The 20,771-nt window shown below is 35.5% G+C and overlaps 1 protein-coding gene across 7 annotated transcripts in view; it reads left to right on the top strand.

Annotated features, from left to right (window-relative positions):
* Positions 1 to 20,771, top strand: part of LOC118205862 (uncharacterized) — a 238,591-nt gene that overhangs the window by 103,235 nt on the left and 114,585 nt on the right. For all 7 annotated transcript variants that reach the window (XM_085827135.1, XM_085827138.1, XM_085827136.1 and 4 more), the window contains 4 exons: positions 4,020 to 4,127; positions 4,217 to 4,324; positions 9,447 to 9,554; positions 20,528 to 20,626. In XM_085827135.1, the coding sequence (XP_085683261.1) occupies positions 4,020 to 4,127; positions 4,217 to 4,324; positions 9,447 to 9,554; positions 20,528 to 20,626 (423 nt within the window). The remainder of the gene's footprint in view (positions 1 to 4,019; positions 4,128 to 4,216; positions 4,325 to 9,446; positions 9,555 to 20,527; positions 20,627 to 20,771) is intronic.

Raw genomic sequence — 20,771 nt, 5'->3', positions numbered from 1 at the left:
ATTACTTTTTAAGTAAGGTGACGTCATTGATTACATCATCCACAACATAAAGTTATATAAAATATTATAAACAACAAAATTTTTATTTCAAATAAAAATGCAAAATTAAATTGATTTTTAATATTTAGAAGCCATAAATAATTAAAACACGGAATTTATGCATGATAAAATGCATTATTTTTTTTAATAAATGACAACAAAGTATCGGTTACCATAAATAACTTATCCAGCAATGGGTTTACCATAAGTTGCATTACTCGCCAAAAGAAAAATCGCCAAAAAATCGCTAAAATCCGTGCAACCGTCTACCAAAGTAGCACCAAATAGGCCATCTTAGACTTCAATTTTCAAATAATAATACAATAATTGTACTTAAGTTCTTTCCGTTTAGTATTTAGACATAACATGAACAGTTTATAAATTTACGTACCTTTCTACTTTAGTTTAGGCGAGCTTCCGCATTCAGCTTAGGCTTAGCGTACGTTAAGGCAATACGTTGTTAAATCTAGATAATAATTCTAGTTTATCCCACTTCTGAAATGTTAGCAATTAATTAGTTCATTTATTAAAAACACATTCCGTCAAACATTACCGTTCAAACATTAATTGTTAGATACTTGCTTTATTCAGAAACATTACCGTCAACATTACTGCTCAAAAACATTACAGTTAAAATTATTATCGTTCTGAAAAAAAACTGTTGTTGCCAATCGGGAAAATACATTTTAAATACAATTAATAAGTTGCGTTTACACTACTTTATTCCATTTCAGGCAGGGGCATTTAAATAGCACGTCATTTAAACAAGTGAGCTTAATAATTAAACTTGGAAATACATATTTTACGTTTTGTCAAATGAAAAAAGTCTGATGAGCTGAATATAAAAGTGTTTTATGTCGAACAGTTTTGAAAATGCTGGATTCCAAATTGTTTTATTTGTTAACCAAAAATTCATTAAATTGGTATGAATAATTAAATCAATTAAAAAGAAATCTTATTTTCGGATGAGGGACTGCGTATATTAAAGATCTGATGGCTTTAGGTGTTGCCGCAATGCGAGGAATGTAGAAACATACATGCAAACAGATTCTTCATTATTTAATAATAGACATGAACTTTAAATATAGCATGTGGAATGTAAAATAAATGATGTGAACACAATATGACTTTCTTGAACGGCCTATTAAAATATATGCATTTTCGCTGTACTTCATTTAATCTTTATATATATATATCCTCGAATTTCATTAGAGATATACAGTGGATGAACAAAAATATGGAAACACCTTGTGAAATGCATGTTTGAAAAGAAAGATTGATTTTAATGAAATATATAGGTGGCGCTGGCAATTTTGACTACTGACGCCACCTATACAACTTCGTAAATGTGCTAAACAGTTCAGTTGTTGTCGGAGTACTGTTATTTGAGGTTGTCATTGCATTATGTCAGAGTTAACAGACTTCGAACGTGGGCAAATTGTTGGAGCACGTATGGTAGGTGCTTCCGTAAGCAAGGTATCCGAGGTGTTTAGTGTTTCAAGAGGTACTATATCCAAGATTTATTCCGCATATTTGAAAAGCGGAAAAACATCATCTGCTAAATCACAACGCGGACGAAAGTGTGTCCTGAGTGATCGTGACAGACGATCATTAAGGGCAATTGTGACGAAAAATAAGAAGACCACAGCTGCAAAAGTTACTGCTGAAATGAATGTTGTGTTACCGAACCCTGTGAGTACCAAAACAATTAGAAGGGAGCTTCATAAACAGGGAATTGCTGGCCGTGCTGCAATTGAGAAGCCACTCATCAGTGATGCTAATGCCCGTAACAGGAAAAGGTGGTGTTTAAGTCATAAAGCCTGGACTATAGAGCAGTGGAAGCGAGTAATATGGTCTGACGAGTCTTCTTTCACATTGTTTCCCACTTCTGGCCGAGTTTACGGCTGGAGAACGCCATCTCAAGCCTATAATACAAACTGCTTGTTGCCAAGAGTGAAACATGGCGGGGGTTCTGTTATGGTTTGGGCAGCCATATCGTGGTTCTCTGCTAGCCCCATGATAACTGTGTCAGGGCACATGACTGCCAAGACTTATGTGAACATTTTGGCCGATCAAGTTCATCCCATGGTACAAACTTTGTTCCCCGATGGTGATGATGTCTTCCAAGACGACAAAGCCCCTGTTCACACAGCTCACATTGTCCAGGACTGGTTTTCTGAGCACGAGGATGAGTTGTCCCATCTTCCCTGGCCACCACAGTCACCAGACCTGAATATTATCGAACCTTTGTGGTCTACATTGGAACGGAAATTGCGTTCTCGCTAAGCACATCGCTAATTTTGTCACAAAATGGGCGATTTCGTACCAAATTTGGCAACCCTGTCTATCCTTGCCAATTTCTTGCAATCCTAAACCGGCTTTGCAGGGAAGTATCTTACCACAGCTGGGCTTTTCGTAGCAAAACTTTTGAGTTCCGCGCTAAGCAAATTCCGATAAAAGCGAATATTAAAGGCTAACTATTCTCGTAAATTAATTGCATGCACCTATGAGCGTAAGTGAGTTGTATCAATTTACTAGAACGTTGGATTTAGTAGGTTCGCAATGTATTATATGACACGACACACGTTTTTTCGTAATCAAGCATTTTAAAAGTTAATTATTATTTCAAGAACACAGGTTTTTGTTATAATATTAATACTTCCCATGTGTTTTTGATTCAGAAATTTTACTTTTTTAACTTAAAGCGTTATGTAATATACATAAACTATTTCAGTGAGTAAATTATTACCATAGTGCAGCAGATCTTAGAAATATAAATGCTTGAGTTTCGTTAATTCGCAGATTTTCATTTCGTAAGTATACTAGAATATGTTTTGGAACTTTGCCGCAATTTATAGAGTATTTTTAGATGGAAAACTCTATTCCAGAAAGATCCAAAATTAAACATGCCTAGAATAATCCAGAACAGTATATTAACCACCAAAATGAAAAGAACGCGAGAGAATGGATTAATACTTAATCCTCGAAGATTCACATTAATATTTTGATCAGCGCACAGCACTTTCAATAAATTTATCGAATGCAGCTTTGTGGAATGTTTTAATATCAATACAATTTTCAACAAATTATTCTGATTCTGTTTTATACTTAGTTTTTATTAAGCTCCTGACGCCGGGCTTCTAGGACGCCAAAGAATTATCGCCTTGTACCTACAGTTGCGGATTCCGGACGATACGGGACTAGTCCTAGTAAGCCGCCCCGGGTGTCCGAATCCGCTCTCACCTGCCACCTGTTATACTTACTGAATATATAATAGAATTTTACTTTTAATACTCTATCGGAGAATTACCAGATCATAAATACTAACTATTTTTCTGACAAATCTCCTTCATATGCACTAAATATTTTGTTTAATAACCCTTTATAGCGGCCAATAAGTTTTCAAATTGTTACGTCAGCTATGTAGTTCTAAATGTAAAAGTCAAAAGTATAGAAACAAAAAATCTTAGTAATTTTCAAGAACACATGTGACTTGGAAACTTAGTTATCTTACAGACCTACAATAAATGCAAGGACCATAATAGAATAAAAAAAGAATATTTATTAATAAATCACAATTTCAAATAAAGAAAAATGAAGTCAGAGCCTCATTCGATTCAGAAAAATGAAGTCTGAGCCAGAACTAGCTGCCAGGAAACAGCAGATTAGCCATAGCGAAGTGGTTATTTATAATGGTAGTAATTAGTTCTTCTCTCAGTTTGTATTAAAAGCAGCTGAAATAAAAGCACAGATTAAATTTAAAAGATGAGAAATCTGCAAATTTCGTATAATATCTACAAATTCCACAATGTGTAAATACTTCCATTGAAAAATAGATAACTGGGTCTTTAAAGCTAAAATTTCACAATAAATTATTTTAGAACTGCACATATTGAAACTTTTCTAAAATTAAACTATAAAGATCGTTTTGAGAGGAGGAGTATGAATAAATTACTTATTCCCATTTTCCTCTTTTCCAGATCCCTGTGTACCGAATCCATGTAAAAATGACGGTAAATGTAACTTAACCACCACCGGACATTACTGTTCCTGTAAATCTCCATATTCCGGAGAAAGCTGCGAAAAGAGTAATTATTTCAAATGAATTTTTTTTTTGTTTCTCATTAGAAAATACTTTTTATACAGACTTCTTTATGTATTTTGGTTTTCATCTTAGATCTCTGCGAACCAAATCCGTGCCAGAAGGGTGGAAAATGCGAAACAGTTAATGGAATCCTTAAATGCAAATGCAGGAAACCATATTCAGGAGACTTTTGTGAGAGAGGTATCTATTTAGTAGTAAATTATTTAGAAACTAGAAATTGTGTTTGCATGTGTAAATAAAACTAAAGTGTATAAAAAGTTATTTTTTGACTACGATAAACTTCATTAAATCCTTTAAAGATTTAGTATCTTTCTAAAATCCGAACTTTCTTTGCATTATAAAATTCAGAAATTAAATTCATCGTATAATATTGTCAGCACAGATTGAGATGCACCTGCAAAAGCCCCAGCTAAGGAAATAATGGGTAGAGAGGTTTCTTCTTTTAAAAAAAAATAATAAAAAAACAAATTAAAATTATAACTTTTATGTTTTTTGCATAGCATAGCTTAAAGTTTCACAGTATTGACTTTTTTGTGTGTTCAGAAGGTAGGGAATTAGTATTTATAATATTTTTTCCATGCGTTACTTTTGTAATGAATTATAAAGTTTGCAACTCCCTGTACATTATTCCATATTCATTTTCTACTGGTAACCTGTATAACCTAATTAAAATTATAATTCTAATGCTTTCTGTTTTACTTCTGCGTTGTTGTTCAAATGGGATCATCGAGAACTTGCTCGTATTACTTCTCGAAATTGCTTACCATATTTCTGATTTAAGAAATACGCCCAGAGGGAAATTCAAAACAACGTTCTTTGAGCAAAGAAATATGTACTCCAATGAGGCTTTCTGCAAATGTGTTTCTAATAAATTTTGTGCTTTGCTCTTAGTTTTCACGGATAGAATATGGAATTGAAAGTTTCAAAGCACGAAAACATTTTCTGGTTGATGTTGGCAGACACTTTACCAAATAAAAGTGAAGTACTTGAAGAAAAATAGTTTACTAAGGAAATGCCTAATTTTTCTGCAGCTCATTCCTCGTTTATGGAAATATTTCCAGACAAGGAGTTTAATTACCTGAGACTCATTACTGATCATCTTTATTCTTTTCCAGACTTTGACCGTCACTTATTAAAAGCAGTCAACGAATAACTCTATGAAGTACACTACAGCAGTAGGAACGTCGATACCTGCTGTAAGCGTGAGAAAAAACTAAATACCAAAGGATTATATCTCCGGTCATCAAGAGAATTTGCTCCTTCAAATATTAAAACTAGAATAGTACGATTAAGATTACTCTAGGTTAGGTTCTTTGAATGTTGGAAGGCATACGAAAGTTATCTGCCGAACGCGAGAGATGTTTCGCGGATGACATTCTAAGCAAAACTCGTTATTGTTCAAATTTGAATTGGAGAAAACCGCGCATGCAGCCAGCTTATTCACCTGGGTTCTATTCCATATCGAGTTGCCAGTATTCATCCATCTTGACCACTCGATAGATTGACTGAGCAGGAGTGAATAGAAAGTGATTTTACAAAGTTTAAATAGTTATTACAAATGAACCAAGATTTGCTTCAGAATCCGATAATGAAAGAGTAATTATACGGCGATAATCAGAAACGTGCAATAAGCAGGACAAAATCTTTGAACAGCACTCCTTTTTCTTGAAAGTATGATGATATGGGTTCAGATTTAGTGCATCTATCTACTCGTATTCAGAAAAGTACTGTCAAGACTGAAAGCAGATGAGATTAAAACTCCTTGAACCCTTCATGAAATTCTGTGCTACGGTAATGAATCCTCTCTTTCATGTGATGAATAATAATGTTCATCCTCAAAAAGCAGCTTTAGTGAAAGAATAGCTTGAGAAGTTTTGTTGGTATGCAAATAGTGAGAGTATGTAGACATGTACCTTAATTTCACCGAAATCTATCGAGATAATTTTGTAAAATCTGTCATTGATCGTGTATCTTCTCCATTTGCTTTCATCCACATATTACCTTTCAAGTATTCACTTTTACTGCTTTGGTTACTTGAATGAAGAGATGAAATATAGCTGTAAAGAATGAATCAAGGACAGACCTTAATAAATATAATAATGTGTACGTGTGTGATTATGGTAAAGCACAATAGGGCTATCTGCCTAAGGGGAAGGATGCCTTTGTGGAGAACTTTTTAAGGGAAACTGGCTCGTATACACGTTACACATGGGGAAAACCACAAAAACGCCCATGCTGCCAGCCCGTTCTCAGGATTCGAACCTCGGACCGAACTACCAGTATTCAGTGATTTTACCGCTCGGCCGCTGATGGGCCCCAGAATTAAGGTATGGCAAGCATTATTACTGAATACGTCTGCTATTTTATAGCACTTTGCTACTACTTCGGTTTGGTTAAGATTACCTTGCTTGACTATGGTCTGTATAACTGTCAATTGCTTAAGAAGGACCTTGATAGTTGCAGTCGGAATGAACAATTCCTGTTCTCTTTTTCTTGTTGAAAACACATTACCTGTGGGCTTCCTTATGCTGCTGCTAAACGTAAACTTACACTGGTGTGCACAAATTAAGGACGAAGTCGAAAAATTAGCATATCAGCTGAACGAAGAGGCAGAGCGGACAGAAAGACCAATCAGGAGATTAAGTAAGGTGATGTACGGTAGCACATGCGCAGATATGCAGGTAGACGTAATGGGTGAGTGTCTGAGTAGTATAAAGCATGTTGTCGGTGTAAGATCAGTATTTCTGGTAAAGAGATTGCACGCCGTATATCAGTTAAAATCACACCGAGTTGCTGCCTCAGCGAGAAATGACGAATAATCAATCTGTTAGACGACATCTGGATGCTTTTACCCGAGGTCGAATCATTGGGAAGTTGGAGGAAGGCCGCAGTGTTCTGCAGAGTTCGAATTGCTCACAGCATCGTTTCACGACTTTGGAGACAATTTCAAACTACAGGAACAGCTATCCGGGGGTTTAGTAGTGTTCGTTCACGAGGAACCACACCCGCAGATGACCGGTATATTGCCTTACAGGCCAGAAGAAACAGGCGGCAGACAGCGGGAGAAATCGCTAGACACACGACACAACCGACTGGACGACCGATATCGCGTTTTAACGTGGCCAGAAGACTGCACGGTGGTGGTCTGTTTGCACGACGCCCTGTACGGTGTGTACCTCTAACGCCTGCCCATCAGAGAAGGCGTTGTCTGTGGTGCCGGGAACACCGGAATTGGAGAGACAATGAATGAGTACTCTTTACAGATGAGAGCAGATTCAGTCTGAGTAGCGATTCGCATCGCATACTCATCTGGAGAGAGCGGAGAAGCCGCAATCATCCCTCGAACATCATTGAAAGGGACAGGTATGGAGGTGGCGGTGTTCTCGTTTGGGGAGGCATCATGCTTGGTAGTCGTACAGACCTTCACATCTTCGACGCAGGTTCAGTCAACGGGACCCGTTATTGTAACGAGATTCTTCTTCCGTATGTGCGTCTTTATAGAGGCGCTATGGGTCCGCAGTTCCTTTTCATGGACGACAATGCACCATGTCATCGCATAGTAGCTGCCGAACAGCTCTTAGAGAGTGAGGATATTGAACGTATGGATTGGCCGGCACGATCTCCGGATCTCAATCCCATCGAGCATGTATGGGATTTTCTAGGCAGACGCTTGGCAGCTCGTACCTTACCACCAGTAACGATTCCGGAGCTTCGATTGGCGCTGCAAGACGAATGGGCAGCAATGCCTCAACAACTCATTGACACCCTCATTCTAAGCATGGGCAGACGCTGTGAAACCTGCCTAGCCAGTTAGGGGAGAACATATCCCCTATTTAAGACCGGATGTTTCTTGCTGGACACCCATCACAGGGATGTTTCGGCCTTCAGTCGCATTGTGCTCCATGCTACTTTTTCAATAAAGCTTCTTTTTATCCCTCTGATTTCTCTTTTAGTAAGTTTTGCTTACATTACTCATGTCCTTACGTATTGGGGATCTTACGGTATTAAATGTGTTGATTTGGAAAACTTTTGTACAAAGTTATATTGAAAAAACCGTCTCGTCCTTAATTTTTGCACACCAGTGTACAGTTCTTTACTGGTAAAGCAATATTAAGAGATGAGATTATTTGCTGTTTTTTTATGTTAAATTTTGCAATTTTTCACTGACTGGTATTTGCATTTATTATTATTTATTTTATTACTTCTTTCACCATTTTTAATTTTATTTTATTATTTATTTTCATAATCAGAAGTTAAAAAGCATTTAGTTTTACGTTCGAAGTGATAATAAGCGTAACGTTTCGTGTGTGATTCGTTACACGGTACACTTTTAGACTATTACACGCTTTCGTTGCGCGGGGTGTTCCCTACGCTTGATACCACTATATATGTTAAGATCAAACACTGAAATAATCTTTTATAAAGGAATTTGCAGATGAAACACGAAACACGTGAATATTTTAGTGGATGCATAAAACATTCAGATTTTATAAATATAAACGCATCTTATATAGAATTTACCAAAAAGATATAAACGCGGTTTACAATCTTCTGCTCTAACACACTTGATCATTTAGCGGGCTTAAGAAACGCCAAAGGTTGAGCACTAGTGCCACGTAACACTGATAGTTCGACCCAAATTCAAATTGAGAATGGACAGGCTGCATAGGAGTTTTCATGATTTTTCGCAAGTGTAATGTATATGTGAACTAATTTTCTTTACAATGTTCTCCGAGAAATTATTCTTCTGCGTGGGCAGATAGCTCATCAATGCTTTATAGTAGTATAAATAATCTAAATCAATTTCGGAAGCTTTGGCTGATCAGCAAATACGAATATTTGTTTATAAGATATGTAATAATTCTAAATTAAATTATTTCGATTTTTCTGTTTGGTTGAGCAATCTTCTGTTCAAAGAGAGAAATACAAATTTGTGTAAGAGTGAAATAAATAAGAAACATTTTATGTGTTCGAAATTATTCATAAATAATAAAAAATCCAATTACCAATAGCTAACAGCATTCCACTATAAAGAAAGATGTCTAAAATTCCCGTACTAATTATAAAATAATATTTCTCGCCTAATAAAATGTGCATTGTATTAAAATTTGAAAAACATTCATTGCAATTACTTCATTTAACATACTTTCGATGAACGGTCTAAAATAATCATACTCAAATACTTAAATATGAATACACTTCACATTCCGAGTCTGAATGCATATTTGTGATGTGAGCATCAAAAATCTGAATGTGGAAAAGTATAAGTGATAGTAATTTATATTCCTTTTATTTTTTCTAGATCCCTGCAGTTCAAATCCATGTCAGAATGAAGGCAAGTGCACAGTGAAAGAACTTGATTTTGCTTGCGACTGCAAACATACATTTACAGGAAAGAAATGTGAAATAGGTATGAATTACTGAAATCCAGTTTACTTAAGTTAAAATACTAAAGTTCATTTACACATGAGTTGTAAAAATTTGATAATTTAATGCAGAAAAGAAACGTTAAAGAAATAAGTAAGAGTCTTAATTTCTAGAACTTATTAAAAAAAAAAGGGCCAAATAAAAGTAATACTTTAATGTGCTGAAATTGTATGTTTTTTTCTTAGACAAAAAGCGATTATCAGATTGATTACAATACTCAGTACTTGACAAAACCTCTATTTAGCTCTTGACAAAAAATATTCAATGGGAATCAAATAAAATCAATCTAATGTATGAATGTATAAACTATGGTTACTTCTCCTACGAGTTTCTATTTCAGAATAAAGCAGTAAGATAGAAGTTAAAAGACAAATATTTCGCGTTCACCCAAATTCCGTAACACAAATGCAAACTACTAATTAGGTTTCAAAACGTTTCTGACAATAGAAGCTCAAAAACATTAATATATCTCCGAAGAAAAACATCAGTAGTGGCAAAGCCAAGAAACTTAGTAGAAAATGAAATGTTATCTTTCAAACGTTGATGAATTCAACAGCATTCAGTTTCACCATTCACACTGCATAGTTCATTATACCAGTGAAGTTACCCGTCACATAGTTCTCGAAGGAAAACATTGTTACATATAGCTATTTCATCGATGTCAAAAAAAAAAAAAAAAAAAAAAAAAAAAAAAAAATGAAGTCTCTGAAGTCGAAAACACCGTTCAATCGATGCGTAATAGTTGACAAAACCACCGTCTGACAACGTTCGAGAGACTCATGGTTGGCTATTTCAACGCTAGAAACTTAGAAGAAAGTTTATTCAACTATTTCAACTGCAGGCTATCACTTTTTCGAAGAAGTGAAAAAGAGTTCATCTTTTTCAAGAGTAGAACAACGATTCTCACCAACAGATCCTATCAGTTCTCTCTGATACTCTTGACTTAAGCATGGCTGATCATTCATGCGTGGCCGGAACAGCTGGAGGAGAAAACGCGGGACGGAGGTGATAAACAACGACGAAAATTCGAAAATATTTCAGACTCTCTAACAAAATGACAAATCCTTTTCCACGCAAACCAGAAAGAATGTTTCAAACTTATAACTCTGTCAAATAACGCCGCCCTTTAGAACTATTCGCCTCCGAACGAGCAAAACACGCGTGTTCAACCCCGCAAGAAAAGAGAAAAATGCAGATGGGCAATCCAACCCCTAACCCCCTAAAGAAGCCGCCTCGTGAGAAACGGAAATACAAGCGCGCCCTTTTATCTGTATCACATATTCAGCTAAACGTAAAAGAGCTTTGCTGTAAACGAACGAAAAGTTTAAACAAAACTAAATATTAAACATTAATTCTGAAATACAAATATTGTAAATTCATTATCCACAGTAAAATAATATAATCACTAAGAATTCCAAATAATACGTAATAATTATGCACAACAAAATAAGTACAGCATAATAATTTTCTATGCCATATATACAGGCATTATGACAGTTCACTATTCCACAAAAATGAAACTTTGCTTTATCACTGAATGTTAGATGAGCGGCAAAATCATGTCTAGCATTGCTATTTGCATGCAAATATAATACTCGTGTCTCTTGATAGAATTATCTGATTCTAAATAATGCAATATTTATAAATAGTGCTGTTTTAGTTGCAGTCGCCATCTCATAATATTACAGATGGTTGTCTGCGGGGTATACGTTCACGGCTGGCGTGTTTTGCTGCTTTTATTGAGCCATCAGGGAAACATTCTCTACTATTCCTTTGAAAATTATTAGCCATCTTAAGCACAATATTACATAATTTAAAAATTTTAAATTTTAAGTTATGTAATATTGTGTACAAATATATTTCTATATATGTATATTTGTAAGTCATATGTAACTCAATAAAGTTATTGTAACCTTTTTTTAAATTATGAATAAACTGCCGGCTAAGGGCCCCTGATGAGGACAGGTTTTCAGATGATTATTATAGCGAGTAATTGTAACATACTGATTTGGATAATTACAGTTACCAAAAATTGGTGATTAGCATAATAACAATTACAACAATTATAATTAACAAAAACTGGTAAGTATAACAAACACTACGAATTTTTTCTGATGTTGTTTTAGTGCCCCACATACTTGTAACTGGCCTGAGCTGATTCTAATGCTGGTGTCTTCGTACGGCATGAAGCGAAACAGGCTATTAAAGATACCAGTAAGTCAAACAACACCCAACGGCAAAACTTCTGGAATCAACAAATATCTTTGATTTCTGGTTAAGTAAAACAATATTACAAATATTAATAAAAGCTATCACAAGTTGCATATGTTATATATTGAACGTATTTGAAATTATATCAGGTAAGATATACGTATTATTAAAAAGTAAAGATAAAAATTATTAAGAAACATGCGTTTAAAAGTAAGCTATTAAAATTAATTTGTTTATTATTCACTATCTAATTGATTAAATCAAATAAATTAAAATTATTATCCTCATTGAATTGCAGCAACGTAAGGAACTATTTCTCAAAAATGTTTTTATTTATTCCCGATTAAAAAAAAACCTGAATCCTCAGTAACCCCCTTTTGATGCACATCTTCTATTATGAAAAAGTGCAAGATTTAACAAAGTAACTGTGACATTTGTGTATTAATAAAATTAAGAAAAAAAACCCAGCTATATATAATCACAAAAAGAACAGTACAAATTGAATAAGTAAAAAAAGGCAGTGATTAGTTTCTGCCAATTTGTTAAAATTCGGCACCTTACTGGTTAACATATATATATTTTCTTTTATATATATTTTCTTCTCTAACATATATATATTTTCTTTCCACATGCTTTCGTGATGTAACAGAAACCCACTCGGCGCGTATTCGAGAAGTGTAAGTTCGAGTCCCGGCAGGTGCATTGCTCATTTTTTCTGTCTCCTGCTTAAAAAAAGAGAAAGAAAGAAAGCAGCCTAATGTTTTTACAGTGGAGCCTGAACTAAAAGGTGGTGGACAATAATTCGTCACTAGTAGGATTCAGCGATTGTGTCCCCTAATCCCCAGGCGTTCTTTACAAGGAGCAGAATAAAAGGAGCCCCTCCTTCAAACATGCGACTGATGCAATGGAAGCACACTTCGTGCGTATTCGAGAGGTCCATTTCAACACTTTTAAATCTCAGTCTGGAATTGCACAAATGCATTAAAAATAACGAAGGCTTTATCTAGGTTCGAGTCCTTGTCAGAGCATTTCTCATTTTTCATGTCTCCTGGTTAAATAAAATCTCATGTGTACACTACATGATTTCCTTGTACGCAATATTAAATTATACGCATTTTTTCTTGCATTTCTTTTTAACTTATTGAATCAAATCTACTTCGTCGAAAGCGCAAAAAACAAAATAGAATAAATGCACTCTTTAAAGTTCACTCTATTTGTTTACCACAGTGACACTCTGGCGCTAGGTTCACTTAACAGCGTTATATTTCGTCCATATTTTAACTCAGAATGCATATAAATTTATATCATTTAAAGAATTATCTAATCGTTGCCACATGTTCTATTCAAATACTGTATCAAATCTAAAACGATGTATAAAAGAAATTAAACAAGGCAAACAAAAAAACGAAACAGTTTTTCACAGACGGTTGAGTACTTCTCATTCAATTAATTCAGTTCTGACTTAGCAATAAGGCAAAAATACATAAAAAGTCAAAATACTATATTAAAAATTACGAAGTAAGTCTTAAACACTTAGTTCCTCGAATAAATTCCAGAATGGATCGTGATTTAATTTGCAATAATAAAAGAAGACGTTATCTTTGTTATTGAGAAGCTTACTTTCTCTAGATTGGCAACAAATCCACTATTCTGCTGTTTCAAATATAAACAAGCAATGGCTGACATGGCAAAAATTATTAGGCTTAGCGGCACTTAAACAACTTTTAAATTGTTCATAATTCTAAAAATATTGCATACAGATTTACTAAAGGCATAAAAACCTGAACCGGAAGATACGAACAACATAATTCAATCACTTTTAAAGCAAACAATGCCCAATTTACAAACATATAAGAATAAAAAACTGACATCACTGAGCCGAGGAACAGAGTGAATATGTATATACGTATATTTATATAGTTTTGGTGCGGCCGATTGTAACCAAAATACGAGGTGCACATCTATATGTTATAGGGAATTTCCAGTTTTCAACGTTCAACCTACATACAAATTTTTAACCTATATACAAAATTTCAACGTTCTGAGGCTACTCGTTTTTGAATTAGGCGAGATACGTACATGCGCACAGATGCCATAAAAAGTTATCTTCAGAGCTCCTTTTAAATCAGTTTGATAATTTTTTGGTGGGAAAAGAGTCCTTTACTCTGTCCTTACATACAAATGTCACAGAAAAACAGAGTTAAATTGCATTCGATAGCGGTCAAAATGGATATTTTCGTTCAACTATCATGCCTGAATCTTTTCGTGATTACAATACTTCCTTTTTACTTCATACAAGGAAGTACAAACAATGACTCTACAATCAACATACTAAAATCGTCGCGATTAGTTATGTGCAGCGGATTTCAGTTTCCGGTTATTGGATTTAAATATTCTGCTAAGTCTGCTTTCCACTAAATAAAACAACGAAACTATAAAAATTTTCTGCATGATACTCATTTTACCAGAATATCTGATTCTCCTGCTAAAGATGCTGGGCCACGTGTTTATATTTAAATTTCAGCAGCTTGTTTGCTTGTAGCTCAATACATTCTTCTAAGTTCGGAGACGTGTTTTGAAATTGCATAGGAAATAGGCCAAAAGTCTCGGTTATGTATTCATCTTCAAAATGCATTGAAATTGTTTCTTTAGGCAGTAAAAAGATTCCAAAAGTCCACAAAGTTCATCTTGTCATTTTTTGAAGAGTAGACAACTTAGTGAATGTCTAATTTCTCCGTTTCCTTTTTTTATGCATTTATGCAATATTTCGGAATGAGATTTAAAAACATTGAAATGGTATTTTAGTTCTTGTATATTCACATCATTACCTTGGAGGTGCTGGCTCAATTTGGGCGATTTATTAAAATTTCTATCAGATAAAGCTATATTAATCGATCGACGTAAGGTGCGAGCTCAATTCACCTAGAAGAATAAATTGCCCATATGGTTATAAGAGGGAGATCCACTTCAAACCACAAACAAGGACATAAAGCGGGGAAGCCATTTTCTACTCCATAACACACTATGTCCTTAAAAAAGGAGAGAGAGAGAAAGAGAAAAAGAAAGAAAGAAAGAAGGAAAGCAAACAGACTTGGAAAGCAAGTGAGCAATAGGGAGCTCGAGAAATCAAAAAATAAGTAAAAATAAACTAAATACGATCAGCGGGGTTAAATCCACTGGATCTCGACGGCAGAAAAAGAGAGAGAAAAAAACATTAAAAAAAATCTAAATAAGAAAGATCATATGCTAGTTAAACAATAAACACTAACATATGTAATTTTAACACAAAATCACGTACAAATAAAGTATATTTTGAAGGAGTAAAACAAAATTTTAAACATATATATCAGTGGAACTTCTTTTTCCCCCAATGGCGGGCCCTCAGCCGACTTCGGCTTGGCTGCTGCTAAACACCATAGGTGGTGATCACTTTATTATGGAGGCAGGTAAGAGATGGGCCACATTTTGAAGTGATGGGCAGTTACAACCATGCTTTTCCGGGATTCGAGCCCGGGTCCTTGGATATCGCTGTCGGTTCCCCTAACCACTGTACCGTCTAGGCGGCACAAGTAAAGCTTTAAAGTGTAATTAAAACATGGGCGTTGAATTAAAATCTCCACACCAACAAATTATTAGTAATCAAATTGTTAGCCACAAATCGTTAGCAAAATGCATTAGTTCTCTAGCAAAATTAATTTCATTATTATTACTGTAAAACTTTTGATATAATTGTATTTTTCCCTTATGTGTAATTTAAATGACAGTTCTCAACATAGTGGAGAGACTTTTTTTTTCATTTAAGAAATCATAATTTTTCTGGAAGCCTGGACATTCAGAGTCCTCTCAGCCTCACCCAAAGTAGCCTCTTTGACCAGCCCGTCAGTCCTCTCGTTTTCTAAGATCCCAACATGAGACTTTATTCAACTGAAGAATATTTTGTGACACCAAGTAATGACTTCATATAAAAATTTAATGTTTGCAATTAACGAATTATTACTATCAAAAGATGTGAGGGATTGAAGAATCGAAAGGCAAGTATCGCATAAATTGATACTGTAATAAAGTTATTAAATTATTAACTGTTACTATATCAATACTAACTACTACACTGGCACCTAATTTTTTATCATGTCTGCTATTAAAGCAGCTTTTTTTGTTTCCAAACACGGTAGAACTATGTTGGAAAATTTAGGAAAACTTCTGAAGCAAAATTCTTTATGGAATATATCTTTTTATATTGAATTCTTTATAAAAAAGCAAACAACGTAAATCTTCATCAGTTCCATTACAAATTTTTCGTAACACCTCTTTGTTCAAAGAATTCTCCCTCATTTAAATTTACGCTAAAAAGCTAACTTAGTTTGGATCTGATATTGGAAAATTTTAAAGATTTTCAAAACTTGGTTCCTCTTCTTAAAGTAAGAAAAAAATATTTTAGCAAAAAACATTTTAAGAACTTTTTAAGTAAAAAAGGGAGGAACGACAATCATGTTTACCAAAGAAAATAGATAGAGCAAAATAAAAATAAACAATGCGATTTTTCGAGGAAAATGGTAAGAAAAAACAGCATACGCTAATGAAATTTTGATTCTGACAACTACTCTTGCACCGCTCTCCAAATTTCACACAGATCGCAAGGGAATGTAATCTTATCTCAGTCGTACATACATTACTTTTGCGACTGTCGTGTCATCTTCATATCAATGTTGCGAACAATTCATTCATGGTATATGTGTACTGCCGAAGCAAAAATGTAGAACGCTTCACGATTTTGCGTGTCATGCTTGCGCAATTTATTCATGGTAAAAGATGAAGTACAACTTCTTTTGGTAGAACGGAAATCTTGAATTTCACTTATGGTCTCAACTACTACGAGTTTTTACCAATAGATCAGGTTGCCATTAGGCCTTTCACGGGTTTTTAAAGTTCAAAGGTGCATCTTAATACACCGCGTCCGAAGACGAAGAGTGGTCGGGTGGCGAAAGCCTCAGTCAAACTGTATTTTCTTCAGCAATTAGGCTCCTCCCCTCTAGAAGTCTAAAACGTGAATCGTCGAGGCCCGTCAGGTGGGGGGTCACCCTCCCAAGTGCTGACCACACCATTGCTGCTTGAAAAGAGAAAATTTGCCTAGTTAAGCAAATTGAGATTAAAGTCCATTTTTTCCTTCTTTTTTCTAAAAAATGTTTTCAGCTAATTTTCCTCTTCGGCAATCTTCATAATATACATTGCAGCACGGAAACCGGCGGCAAGTTTTTCGCTTGTGTTTTTTGCTTTCTTTATATTTTCCATATGTTTTATGATGTTACTGATAAAGTCTTGGATATTTCCATTTTGTAACCATTGCATTGCTTCGTTTATTTCTTTCGGTATTTCTTGATTTTTCCTTTAACTTTTTCGCTATAAAGTGGTGTTTCTTTCCTTCTATTTTCTTTTTTATTTTCTGTCGTTAGCGATGGAAAGTCTTCAGCGCGTTCTTTATAGTCTTTAGGTTTAGAGTGAATATTTTTCCGTTCTATCTTCTCAAATTTCTTTTCATATTCTATACATCCACGGTAACTACTCACCTGTTTCTCTTTACAAAACAGACAGGTTGGATTTTCTTCTCTTTTTAATGTGCATAAATTGCTCCGGTGTTCTTCTCCACATTTGCAGCATCGTTCTTTATTAGTGCATAGATGTTGCGAGTGTCCCCACTCCTGGCATCTAAAGCACTGTGTGGGTCTCTTTTTCGGGTTATATTTTTCAATTTTTATGTTAAAGCTGAACATATTGTTCAGAGCATAAATTGCGTAGCCGTTTGCATTTAAGTTCCAGAAGCCAAATGGGCAGTTTTTCAAAATTGTTCTTTGAACTTTTGCGGAATTGTTTAACTTTCAGAATCGGATATTTTCGTCTCTCTAGATCCGTAAGAATCGCTTCTTCTGTTATTTTACATGGTAAATCTTTTAATATTACCTTTAGAGGTTTTTCGTGTTGCATCAGATATGTGTGAAAAGGAATTCCTCTTTTCTTTAATAATTCTGTAGTTTTTCTGAAATCGTTGGATGTCTTTACGTAAACGAAGATCGCTTTTGATTTCATTTGCGCATCGAATTCTTCCTCGCATATTTTTCTTAAATCTTCTTCAATACTCATCCATTCTATCTTTTCTTGTTGGAAAACTATGGGTGGTGGTTTTTCGTCAGTATTAGGTACTGCATCGTCTTTCGTCTGATCGACTTCTAATTGTTCGTATCTGTTTGTCTGAGCAATTTCCATCGGTTCGCTGTTCAGAGGTATTTTTGCTACTTTTCGTGGTGATATCCATTTTTCTTTTTCCGGCTCTTCTTTCTGGGCTCTTCTACTTTCTATTTCTTTTTTCTTTGCCTCTATTTCTTCGTCGGTAATTTTTGTATTTTTCATAATATCCATTACTGTTTTTGCTGCTTTGTCGGGTCCTCCCATGCTTTTAATAAATTCAGAGATAGCACACTCCTCACTGGAATATTTCGGGGTTGTTTCCTCAGATTCAGATTCTGACATCTTTTTCTTTTTCCTACTTGACGTCTTCGGCGATTTTAAAACGTCGGCTTTTCGTAAGGGTAATGATTTTAAAGATCTGAACGATTCACACTGCATATGTAAATTGAAAAGTGTGTTTTTTATAATTACACTGGTGGCCATTAAAATTGTAACAACATGAGGGAAAGCAAATACAAAAAAGGATATTTATTGCACGTAAACAGTATTACATAAAGACAAAATGATTAAATCTGTAAACATTTCGGGCGATTACAGGGGTGCGAAATTAATAGAAACAGCTGCCACCCCTGGCAGGTAAAATAGCCTTTACCCATTATGCGTGGAGGCAAACCGGGCTTGGGTGACAGAAATCGGCAACTCATTCCATGACGCTTCAAGTCTATGCTACACTTATCAACCGTATTAGCTGGATATTAGTAGCAGGCCAGTCTCTCAGCAGCTCATGACCAGATGTTTTCAATGGGTGATAGATCTGGAGACCGTGCATGTCAGGCGAGCAAGCGAATACCCTGTGCATCGAGTAAAGTCAGAATACGACGTGCAGCATATGGTCTTTCATTATCGTGTTGGATCATGTCGTTTGGAGGCCTCGAAGATAGGGTCCAACCATTGGACGTAAGATGTCAGAAATGCATCCATCTGCGTTCAAATTACCGTCGATCCGAGTTAGAGATGTGTGTGCCGTGTACCCAATGGCTGCCCAAACCATTACACCAGATGCGGGGTTACTATGCAGAAATCAAATGCAAGCAGGCGACGTGCCGTCTTCTAGGACACTGCAGGCACGTATACGACCATGAAAATACTTCACGTAGAACCGGGATTCATTTGAAAAGGCGAGACTGTGCCACTCCTATATCCAGCTTCGTCGTCTGGCACACCAGAGTCGCCGTCTATCTCTATGCTACATTGTCCAGGGAAGCCTAAATAATGGTCATCCTGCTGACAGTCCAAACGTCGAAGCGTCTTACAAGCTGATACTGGGCGTGCTGCAAATGTAGCTATCTCCAGACTAACGGTCCGTGATGCAGTGGTACTGTTTTGCAGGCCTGACGCACAATGTGTCTGTCCTCTCGGGCGTTAGTCATGGCAGGACGTTGAGATCCTGCATGCCGTTTAGTAGGACCCTCGGCAATCCATTGATTCTATATTCGCATGTCAACTACTGCGACCGGCGATATCACGGAACGATAATCTACAACTTTCGATAGGCAACGATCCTGCCTCTATCGAATTTCGAAGCTTGCTGGTAAGCTTTTTGCTTATTCGAGTCATAACACGATATTCGGAGCAAACTCCAACCTTACAAAGCACTTTTCCAATGAGAAGTCCACTACACAACTTTTCTTTTATGCAATGCTTCAGGTGTCGTTCCTCCCCCTCCCGATTCGTCTAAATGCGCTGAAGCATGTTCCAACGTCTTCTTCCTTTTATGTGATTTTGACTTTCATCTGATCATTCCTTCCTGGTAAGGATATTTGAATGGCCAGCAGTGTGCATATTGTATTAGTTTTCATGACTCCAAATCTAAATAATCGTTGTAAAGACTTCTAGTTTTAAAGGTATGTATACCATTGGTGACAACATATGAGAATGCAATAGTTAAAGGTACTATCTGTCTACTTCTGGGCAAATGCACATTACTGATTTAAACAAGTACTTTTCGAATTAAATCTCGGCGCTCAGTGTTCTTCAAACATTAGCAAACAGTGTTTATATGGTGCCCATCCTCCAATATCACTTGAATTTTCAGTCGCCGCCTTAAATCATCACGGGGGGCGGGAGTTACTGCCCCTTTTTGAAATTCACTTATCTCCGAGCTGACTAAAAATGACTTAAGAAGGTGGTGATGACTGGTTTTGGTCTAACTCTATTTTTAATCATTATTTCAACCTGGATAAGATCATTACGCTGGATTTACTGCATTAACTTTAGAAAACATAGTTCAGCGACAAAATATCGATTTAAAAATCATATTTCAAGGTTCAATGTTCGGCCTGTGAAGAACTCATTAGTATGATAGTCAATTATGACATGCTGCCATAAATCTGCGAACCTGTTTATGAAAACAAAATACGTGAAACGTGATGTTAGTGATCCTATATCCGCGATTTTTACTTTAGATTTCTTTCCATAAACACAAATCATAGAACAAGGTTTTTACAGTTATAAAATATTTTATGTCGAATATACTGCAACAATTTATACTTTCATTTCTTCCAGCTTGTGAATGTGAAAATGGTGACTGCGTTAAGGAAAGTGGCAAAACTGTGTGCAAATGTTTCCCAGAATATGGACAGTATTCTACGACTAAATGCAAAGGTATGTCAATTTTTTTCATTTCTGTTCAATGATTATAAAATACGTAATGAGTTTTAGAAGATCAATAAAAATATGTGAAAAAGGTAAACTTACCTTTTGTTCTTCTTCTTCATTGACAGCTGACAGGGTTTTCTGTGAAGTCATA

The sequence above is a fragment of the Stegodyphus dumicola genome, chromosome 11 (assembly GCF_044657685.1).
Source record: "Stegodyphus dumicola isolate Sdum_Otavi_A_Nest chromosome 11, ASM4465768v1".
In the NCBI taxonomy this organism is placed as follows: Eukaryota; Metazoa; Arthropoda; class Arachnida; order Araneae; family Eresidae; genus Stegodyphus; species Stegodyphus dumicola.
Note: the sequence above shows the minus strand (reverse complement) of the source record. Positions and strands in the feature narration are given on the sequence as shown.